The following is an 11,558-nucleotide window of genomic DNA, read 5'->3' as shown; positions in this document are numbered from 1 at the left end:
GAATATATTTTTCTGTAATTTTTTGTCTTATTTCTATTAAAAATATTGCCAAGCCTGTAAATATATTTTCTGAAAATGGAAAAAAGTGGTTCCAGATTTTACTACAATTATGAAATGGAAACTGACTATATGAATTCTAAATGTTTTTTTAATTCCATAATAGAAACATTTTATCACATTTCATTTATTGTAGCTTTTAAAGTTTCACCATTTTTTTAGTAATGTAGTTACTTGATACTGATATGTGGGGTTCTTTTACACTAGTATTTACACATTCTGCCATCCAGAGGATTCTTTCTCGCGATGGAAACTCATTGCCGAGCTTTGTGTAAAAGCAATGCAACGAGGACAGTATTTTACTAATCTCTATGAAACTACCTTACATTCTTCCTGAAGATGATGGATATTGTTTGTAAGGACATTCAGTTTCTGTTAGTTGCTGATTTTCAAAATCTATCATCAAGATATGGCTCGATACACACCAAGTGAAATTGTTGATGTTATTATGGTGTTTTTAAAATGTAACAATATTGCTTGGTTAACATCAACATGTTACATAATTTATTCACAAAATAAAATAAGCCATCTCATAAAAGATCATACAATACTTTATCATTATTATTGAGGTGTTATCAGTTGACCACAGATTAATATGAGTAGAAGAGGGTCAGGAGTGCAGTCAGCAAATATACACAAATAAACAAAACCTTATTTGTTTCTGCCGATGTTTCGACCTGAATTTCATTTTGTTTATTAGCTGACCACATCCCAGACAATCTTCTCATATTATTATTATTATTGTCATTCTATGTTTTGTTAAATAAATCAATATTTTGAATTCATACAATCTATTTCCTTGAAAGAACTATACAAAAAGTAACAACTTGCATTATTGGCATAAATATAATTCTATTTAAGATTCTAAAGTGGCATACATCCTTCAATTTTAAAAATATTGAACTGTATTTTGCAGGATCATTACTAACGTTTTAGTTGCTAAAAATTAAAAACTAGGTATTACTAGCAAATTCCAAGTTTAGACTGTCCACCAGCTATACATTTCTTATTTAAGATAAAAAACAGTAGGAGTTGATAAAACTATAGAAGCAGACATACAAATTTGTCCTCTGGTATATTTTTATTAGATCATCCGTGTAGCTATAAGAAGCATTTGATTTAAAATGGACACTATAGCACTATTGGTGAACTGATTCTTTATTCTGGATACAATCTGAAACGGTTAATATCTTGTGAAAATAGAACAATATGTTAGCATTGTTCAATAATTACCTACCATACAGTAGAATTATTGAACAGTGTTAAACTTATAAACTGGACAGTCTCAATTAATCAAAATGCAAATAGTGGTCCTTTTTTGTCCGTTCATCCACCTACTGGCATTCCTCACCTATTTCTATCCATAATGACTCTTCCCTAACTTCCTTCAAATCTCAGTGATTTCTCTATCTCTTTAAATCTCAATCTTCTGATGAAATATAAAATTTATTTATAAACAATCTGATCATTAGAAATAGAACTACTTTATATACTAAGGTTATACAATAGACCATAAGCAATTATTTAATAAAGATTTTTTTTCATAGACATCTCCTTTGATAAAAATTGCCACAGAATGGACTCCATACGACCTTCAAAGAAGAAGAGGACGTCAAAAGAAAAGATCGAGTGATATGTTCAAGAGGATAGCAGGACCCCTCTGGTGGAGGGCTGATAGGGACAGGGATGTCTGGAAGAAGAAATGGAAAGAACTCGTCTTCCAATAGGGCTGATCACCTCGGGAAGTGCTGACTATTACTCCCGAAGGCCTATGCAGGAAAGGATACAGAAAGATGGAAAAAACATTGATTGAAGTTAATGTTTTGGCAACTATTATGTATATACATTTATATATTTTCTCTATCTTCTTTCAATGTTTGTATTGTATTTTGTAGTGATTTTAATTTATTGCATAAATAAAAGGCTATTTCATTTCATTTCATAGCATCCATTTATTTAAACAAATATAGGGATTGCAATGATGAAATTTTATTAAATAAGTTAATAACCACATATGTTGAAGATTAAAACTGAATTTTTGTTATCGATTTCAAACAAATTAAATATATCAGTCAATAAAAATTATCGGTTGTTACAATTTTGTCAAACAGTTATTAAAATATGTCTCAATAAAATATAAAATTAAAATATATGTCTCAAACAAAATACACTGGCTACCTCCTAGTCAGACAATAGAAAAGTCAGAGAACAGAAAAATAATCTGATCATTTACCTATGCTCTGATTTTTTGTGAAGAAACCATTTAAATAATTTGCTCATGACAGGATGATTACCATATAATTAATGAACTTTAAAAAAATATCTCTTTTAATTAAACTATGATTTGGTAGTTAAAAATCCTTTCACTAAAATGTACTTCATGAGTAAACATTATGTCATCCCAACCCATCCTAACAATATCCTCACCACGTATCCCGATGACACATGTCTATTGTCAGTGAATAATGAAACTTCCATTATATCCCAAACTCTCAAATCCCACATCACCACCCTTAAAGAATGGTGCCAAAACTGGAGGATTAAAACAAATTCCAGAAAATCACATTTACCCTTTGTCGTAAACCCATGACCTCCTGCCCTAAACTATCCTTTAATAATAACCCACTTATTCCTGTCGAACAGATCCGTTACTTAGGAGTACATCTGGACAAACAACTGATATGGATCCTCATACAAGACTGAAGGATAGGAAACTACTCGTCGATTCCGACTATTACAACATTTATGAGACAAACGGTCTAAACTTCCAATCCGTTACAAAAGACTGATCTACATGACAATAATAAGGCCTATCTAGGCATACGGAGTTGAGCATTGGGGCTCCACTAAACCATCAAAGTCCTACTGCATCCAATCCTAATACAGTCCAAAATCTTTTGTAAAATCCTCAGTGCTCCTTATTTCATCAAGTCATCTATCAGGAACTCAATGTTCTGTATGTTACCGATTTGGCCAGAACCAGATACCAATCCTTCCAAGATAAAATTCCCAACCACCCAAACCCACTTTTCTGAAAAGAAGATGGACCCAAGATCTTCTTCTCTGGAAATGTAAATGTAGTTCTATCAATGGGTAGATTCTCCACATATTTGTATCATGTCATTTTATCACTAACAGCAAAGTTACTTGTTTTGTACATTTTTATACAGTTGTAAATAACAATAAATAAATTATAAAAAACAAAACATTATATGTCATCAGGGTGAAGAGTGTATAACTCTGAAAACAAGATGAGCCATATGCAATTATTGGTAACTCTTCCTAACCAGGCTGTCAGCTGGTTCTTTTTGTGATGTCTTGGTCACAGTTTCATAATCTGTTACTAGATCATCATGAGTAATTGTTTATTGGGATTTAATGTCCTTATGTATTCCAATTAGGCCATGTTTACTTAGTGTGGGCCCAGTGATTTAAAATTGTGTAGTTGTATGAATTCAAAAAATATTTTATGGACTAGATTTTTTTTTTCAATACTGTATTTTCAAGGTCAGTGTAATGTTAAAAAGTGAATAAAAGGAAATAAACCTATCTAAAGGATTTTGGAAATCAAGCTATTTGTAGAACAGTAAGTTCATAAAAAGATGTGTCCCCTGCAGAATTCTGTTAGGTTCATAACATGTAACTGCATGTTACATATGAAGTAATAAAATGGAAAAAATTAAAACCAGCATGTAAAGTTGTTGGCCTGGATAAACAAAAAATGGCTCAAAATCAGTTATGAATTGAAAAATAAGAGCAGAAATACACAAATGGTAATATTTTTATGTCTGATCTAGTGAAATTTGATTTTGTTGAGCTCATGGGGAGTTATATAAGTAACAACTGCTGGCGGTATACCCAATACATATCTTGTCTTAATTAAGTCTTTTTAGTACTTAATTACTTTTAGTATTATAATGAGAATCTTAAGATGATTTAAAGTTGTATTTAAATAATAAACGGGTAACTACCTATTTTGGGGGGAAATAACCATAAATGATCAGCTATTAAATAAAACATCTTTGTAGTAATAATTTAAAAAAAAGTAAACAGTTCTTTGTATTTTAATGACATATGTTGCTCACTCAGAGCCCAATAACCATCCATTAACAAACAAATGAGAAACCCTGAAGCATAAAGTTGATTAAAATATTTTTCAATAAGGTCTACTGATATTAAATTTTATTTTAAGTAGATACATGTTACAGAAGTAATAATTTGGGGAAGGGAGGGGGAGGAAATCAGTTTCAGCCTTACAAATGAGAGCAATTTTATAAAAATACTTTCCTTTTGGCTTAAAAACAATTGTGAAATAACAAAGGTATGATATGAGGGTCATACAGATTAAAGTAAAATAAAAATCTAATTTATGAAGAATCAATTTTCAAAAGTGATACATATTAGTCCATTAGTTGGGAATGGATGTCAAGATGTGGACAGCTCAGAGGGGTAAGTGGGGGCCTGACAGTGGGTGGGAGACGCCCTCCCACCACTCAGAGTATATTTCTAGCCCAGCGATCTCCTGCCGCTCAGTATATTCACTTCTATAAACCTGTGTGGATACTCATCACTTCATGTGCTCTGTGTCAAGTTAGGATATTGTGCCTTGCCTTACAGACCAACAGGTTTAGTTTAAATAGATATATTATATATTATCATTAATTTAAATTCATGATATAGTTGGTTTAAAGTTTTTAATGATATGCTTAGAGTAGTTCATTCATGTAATATAAGATATCCAAAACCTAGAATAGTTACGAGTTGGAATTTAAAAGAATTTTGTTAATTTTATAAATTCAACATTATTTTTGTGCTTATGACTAAACAATGAATTATATCACTTAAGTATAAAATAAACTTATATTTAAATGTTAACAATTCAATAACAGAAAAAAAAACTTAGATAAACTCATATAATCATTGTCAATGATACTGAATAAATTAAGAATACAATAAAGTTATCGCTCAATGTATTATTTTTTTCTCATGAAATTAATCATTTAACCACATTAAGCTCTTTAGAATTAATTTAAGAAGAAGAAATATTTGTTGAGCAATACAGTAAAACTATGTGCTTTCTAAATTACCTTTTATAAAAAAAAAAATAAGCAAGTTTACTTTTTTACCAATAAAAGAAAACTAGAGGAACAATATAAAGTAGAGCATGAGTCAGAAGAACACAAGGAGAAGAGGACAAGGACACAAGAAAGTGGATGACATCATTCATGCCATATTTGCCCATCATCTGACTGTGTCCTTTCATGGATAATAGTTGGCTAATCTTATGACCTCGTCCTATTTTCTTCTTTCTTGGTGCATGTCTTATTTTATTAAATTGTAGTAAGTATGTAAATGTGTTCTAATAAATCAAATTATTATTTAGTGTCTTTTTCTAAATCCTACCACCCACCCCCCTCACCACTCCTTTGAAACAAAAGTTTATTTAAAGATTCTATAAGCCTTGAACTAGCTCTCGACAGCCAGGCTCAGTGATTCACTGGGCCTCTGGACAAAAGCCAACCTGACTCATACGAGTAGGGCCTGAGAAATGCATGAGTCACGAGAGATAGTTGACAAGGCAGCCAAACAGTAAACCACTGGATTTATTGATATCGGGACGGATTTAAACGCTGATTCAACATTCAGACAACATTTTTCTATAATCAAATGTTAAGTTTCAAGGGTATTTCTAACTATATAACATAATTAAAATATTGGAACTAGACATAAGAAATGAGATTACATATTAGGTAAAAGAGATCTTATGAGAGGCTCGTATCAAATAAATTAATTATGCTGATAATTTGGAAAATGTGTTTTATTGCCCTTGAATATTTGAACAAATATTAAGTTTATTAAATTAAAGATTTTTCAAGAGAAAACAACATAAATGAGTTGGAATAAATAATTAGGTAGAAGTTGGAAGGAGAGATCAGGTAAAAACAGCACAGAGGGGGCAAGCTCCAAATTTAGTCACAGCAGGAGATATAGGCTTTGAGGTGGGAATAAATAGAATCCTAGCAGCCACACATGCAAGCAACCATTTTACAATACATTCTCTCAGAAAGAGGAGCTATTGTTTCAGATAATGATTTATAATATTTCTCAAATTTCTTTCCTATTTATGTTATTTCTTACAGCTTAGTTGATTATTTAACAACTTGATTACTTCTACATATATTCTAATAAAGCAAGATACTAGTTACAAAATCAGTTGGAATAATAACTGATTTTTTATTCATGTTCTATTAAATTAAAAATTTGTTACTGGTGTCCTACTATGTAGCAAAACATTTTCTTTCACAGTTCTCGGCCTTCATTCTCACAGTATTTTTTCTCCCATTTTCAATCAATAAAGCCATAACAAAAATATTATCCATTGAAAAAATTCACCCTACTCTAGGGCTATTAAGAAATTTCTACAAATTAAATACTAATTGGTATTTAAATGGCCTGTAGTGAAGAATTAAAAGTACCAAACATTTAAAATCTTCAAAATGGTATTTAAACCATAAATAGTTGGGAAATTAGTGCATATATTTTATTTTTTAACACTTTTTATTTTTAAATAAGACCTCTTAGCATTGATCAATTAATTTAATACTGTGAGATTAAATAAAATTTACTTTACTGATCAGCCTTCAAAGCTAGCTGATTTTGTTAAATAGCCTCCCTGAATTTGATATGTATTTACACTCCGCTCCATTCATCAAAACATAATAATTACATTTGTACAACTGTAAAAAGGAAGTAAAAGATGAAAGAAGTACAATACACTTGGGTAATGGACGAAGAAAGACAAAAGGAAAATAGATGCATGAAAATACAATTTTATTAAATAGACTTTCCGTTCAATTACATAGCAACTTAAATACTTGTTATTTATTTGTATATATATATAATACATATTGTGATTATAATTAAGTAAATAGCAATATAGCTAGCACACAGTTTTTCTGTATCACCTTCAATTAACTAGGCACTAAGCAATAAGCTTTCATGTTATATTTAGTTTTGATTGATGAGTTGACTAGGACTCAATATGGTAACTATTTATGTGAAATGGTAAAGTCTTTCTTAAATAAATATTTCCTAAATCATAACTACTAATTTTGTATCAAAATAAATATCTCTTATTAGTATAGGCTGTACAACGTAAAATTAATCAAATAATTTTTCCATGGCATTTAAATATTTGGAAATTTAAAATTAAAAAAGCTTTAATACCGGCAAAAGCGCCAAACTACAACTTTTTTTTTCTTTTCTTTTTTTTTTTTCTGTTTCTTGACATATTTCAGATTCCTTCATTAAATGATAAGGTATGCCAAGTTGTTCAGGGCTTACTTTTAACAATAAGACGTGCAGATGTTTCTGCTTGTCCTGCTGAGTTGGTTGCACGACAAGTGAAAGTGCCTGAATCTTCTTCATAAGTCGTAGCAATTAGGAGGACCACATTCTTACCCTCATGAATCATCTGTTTAAAAAGAACGCATGTTATCTATTATTTTTATAGTTTATAATTATTCTAAGAAATGATAGAGTGTAATTTTGGCAAAGTAAATAAAATAATAACAGAATAGACTAACCAAATATTAATTGATACAACAAACATTTAAAAATAAGTATGACAAGCAATTCTAGTGGTCACTTGAGGTCTCATATTAAACGAAGATGCAACATAATACAATTAATAAAAGAACAGGTGACGTAAAAGTACAATTCCAAAAAAGTTAAATTTATAAAAAACTTGGGATTTAGTACATCTAAAATAAATAAAATTGTGAAGAATTAGAGACATGACAGAAAAAATATTTCCTAGTAAGGTTCAATGTTTAATGGCTGGTAGAAAATTGTAATGTGAATGATCTGAGAATAAATAATATACATTTTGGAACTGCATGACTGGTATCTCGAAGTTGCAAATAGAGATTTGGAATGTTAACTGGCCCTATTTTTTTACCTCATACAGCTTTTAAGCGATTGCCACCCTATACGAACAAAATGGAAGGATCTGATCAATTGGGATTGGCAAGAAATAAATATTAACTGCTTTAAATGGGAGTCTTACTAATAAAACTCCTGACAAAGTGCTTCTGGGACTCTCGTTCCAAAGTACTAGGCTTTAATGACCTCCAGATAGGTACTGTATAAATAAAATTGTGATTTAAATCAGTTGACTAAATAAAGATATTCAAATAAATAAAAATCGATGAGTGGACTGAGATATAAGTAGAAAGTAAATACGAAAAATGATATTGTCAGTTTAAATTTCAGGAGTTCATTGTATTTCTCTTTCCCTATAAATAATTTATACTTACCGCAGACTAATTTTTAACAGCCTAAGGAGATATTTCAATTATGGGTACTTCATAATGTTAAAAATATTTTTTATGGGAAAGAGAAAGTTTTTTTCCCCCATCGGTTTTTAACAATGATCTACTATTCTGTCTCTAATCATTATTAATTATTCTCCATAATGATGGTTTGTAATATCATCTTTTCCCTGTAAAAAAATGTATTGTATGTACTACTATTTGACAAGGATTCAATTTTTTAACTTATGATGGCTAAAAAACTTCTTAATTTCAGGGATGAAACAACAACAAATAACAGTCATTACCTAAATCTTTCTCCATTTTTTAGGATATATGGCCTAATGACATGTGATATGTTGATACACTAATACATAATTATTAAATCAACATATCGCTGTTCCATTTCAACAGTGTAACACCTCAAAAAGTGGTTATTTTGAGATATACATATAATCTTAGTAATGAGAGTAAGATATATACAGTTTAAAACTGTCTAATATCAAATATCTTGAATTGATTGGAGAAGATGGTCGGGGGGTGCGGTCAGCAAAGAAACAACATAAATTTATATTTTTTTGTTTATTTATGTTTTTTCTTTGCTGACCGCACCCCCCGACCATCTTCTCCAATCAGTAATCTACGGTCAACTATCTACAACTCAAATATCTTGAAATATTTCTTAGATTTTATGACATATGTTTTACTATGATTCTGTGTTTTACTGTATAGATCATACTCCTATTGCTAAGATTAAATGCATATCTCAGAATAACAATATAGTGATGTTAAACTGCTGAACTGAGAAAGTGATATGACCCCTGAATTTATTAAACAGATTTTGAATATAAAAAAAGAGTGTTATAGCATTGACTTAAATGAAATGGGATTATAGTGAATCAAATGTACAAAATAACAGTTTTTATCCCCAAGAATATCCTCATCTCATGATTACTGCTACTTAAAATATACATTTTCCAGTAAAGCGTGGATGAATTAGTCATCATTATTTTTTACCAAGAATTTCCGATAAAATCCACTTTGATTTTGTTACAAAAATTTCATGGTTTCTGAATAAATAAACTTAAAAATTAGAATTTACAAAACTATTATCCTTCTCCACTGTTCTTTATGGATGCGAGATGTGGCCTCTTACACTAATGGATGAAAAGCACCTTAAGTTTTTCGAAAATAAAGTATTACGTAAAATATTTGGACCGAAAAAGGATGAATAAATGTGAGAATTTAGAAGACTACACAACACTGAATTAAGAGACCTACCCCACTAAATATAATTCAAGTTATTCATTGCACCGTTTAAGATGGGCATGTAAGGTTGTAGGGATTAGTAACGAGTGGATCCCTAAAATGTTTATAAACACTGAACCTACCGGTAAATGTCCGAGGGATAAACCAAAACGTAGATAGGAGGATTGTGTTAAAACTGATTTAGTAGAGTTGGGTTTGTAGGGGCATCACTGAAAGGATGTATGTAAAGAGGGATTGGTGGTATCGGCATCAAACCTTCGAGTTTCTTATGTCAGCTAAGCTCATAATATTGAGACTATAAGGGGCTTAAAGCATTGACAAGGAGTTTAAGATCATTTAACGAGCTATAGATCATAAACCAACTAGTGGGCATACCTATAGTCTCACAACTAGGCATTTCATTTGTACAATATGTCATTTAGTTCATGATTTAAAATTTATAAAAAAAGAAATAAAAAAGACACACAAAAAGTTACAATCTGTTTTCTAAGAAAATAAAAAAATTAGTCTACAAAACAAGAAAAATGATACAGGTTAGGTTTTTAGAATAAAGACAATAGCTTTATTATTATTTTTTTTGGTTGACCACAAAATGTAAAGAAAAAAGTAATCAAAGAAAAACTGAATCCTGTTGTTTTTAATAAAGAAAATATTAAAAAATGAAATGAAAATCGAAAAAAAAAGTAATAGGCATCAAATTTGTTGAGTGAGAGAGAAAAGCTGAAATTTCCAACAATATTGACAGAATTTTCCACCTGTATTAAAATATTTTGATTTTTCCAAAAATGGTATGTGATATTTCAATTTTATCAGCTCTTGTGAAAATTGAATCATGCAGAGAGAGATAATGGCTCATACTAGATCAGGTGCATGACTCCAATCATAAAAACAAATTTTGAATTTCTTTGTGACAACGGCCCCGATTGTGGATTAAAATGAACAGGATCAGTTGCAATGGATAATTACAAAAAATATTTAATATACAGTGTAACTTAAAAGGGTGTATCCCACAACTGATTTGTACAACGCGTTTTACTGTATTAAATCTTTAAAGATTAGGCATAATTACCAATGTGCTCATTTGCAAGACTGATTTACAACCCTAACATATCTTCTTAAGTAAATATATTATAAAACAAAATAAATCAGATCCTACCTGGAAGTCGGGAGACTGTGGAATCAGATCACCTTCCCTATACCACTGTATGGTTGGAGTTGGTTTGCCAGCGATTTGAGTCCTGAATTGAGCTGAACTTCCTTCTTGAACAACAACATCCCTCATTTGTACAAGGGTTGGTGCTATTTCATTTGTATCAGGCGCTATATAAAAAAAAAATTAAATTAATAAGCAGTATAATATTATTATGCTATTAATACCGAGTATACAAAAAAAAAAGTTACCCTATAAGCAATAAAAAGTGTGTATAATTAATTAAAATGGTTAATCAAAAATTTAATTTAATATATAAACCCAACAGTATAGATTATGTCAGAACAGTATATTTATTTCCTGAATAGCCTCAATTTTAAACCCTCATATTAATTAGAAAATTGCAATAAATTATTATTTTGATAAAAAAAAAAAAATTAATTGAAAAGATTTTTTTTCCATTATAAAGTAATCAAAGTTCATTACAATTCCAATTAAAATGCCACTTTGTGGCATCGAAAAAGTCAGTGCATACTGTTTCTCTTGTTTCTTCAATCTTCCATTATAATGTTGAACAATTGCTACTGTTTAGTGGTTTTGAACTAATGTTTACTTTAGGAACTTATTTATTTCTTCATTAAGTTAATAAATAATAAATTCTGGATAGCATATTAAATAATTTAGTTAAATGTATAAGGAAGAAATGAAGTCAAGATCAATTTATTTATACATGATTAAGTGATACAGCACATAATATTTTAAGAATATTT

At 30.0% G+C, this 11,558-nt stretch overlaps 1 protein-coding gene across 1 annotated transcript in view; it reads right to left on the bottom strand.

Annotated features, from left to right (window-relative positions):
- Positions 1-11,558, bottom strand: part of LOC106678791 (titin) — a gene marked incomplete in the record, with an annotated part of 234,754 nt that overhangs the window by 114,538 nt on the left and 108,658 nt on the right. Inside the window, 2 exon segments of the mRNA XM_067049221.1 lie at positions 7,402-7,531; positions 10,795-10,958. Of these exon segments, the coding sequence (XP_066905322.1) occupies positions 7,402-7,531; positions 10,795-10,958 (294 nt within the window).

The sequence above is a fragment of the Halyomorpha halys genome, unplaced genomic scaffold, assembly GCF_000696795.3.
Source record: "Halyomorpha halys isolate HHAL.00 unplaced genomic scaffold, Hhal_1.1 Scaffold161.1, whole genome shotgun sequence".
Taxonomy (NCBI): Eukaryota; Metazoa; Arthropoda; class Insecta; order Hemiptera; family Pentatomidae; genus Halyomorpha; species Halyomorpha halys.
This window is presented reverse-complemented; position numbering and strand designations above follow the sequence as displayed.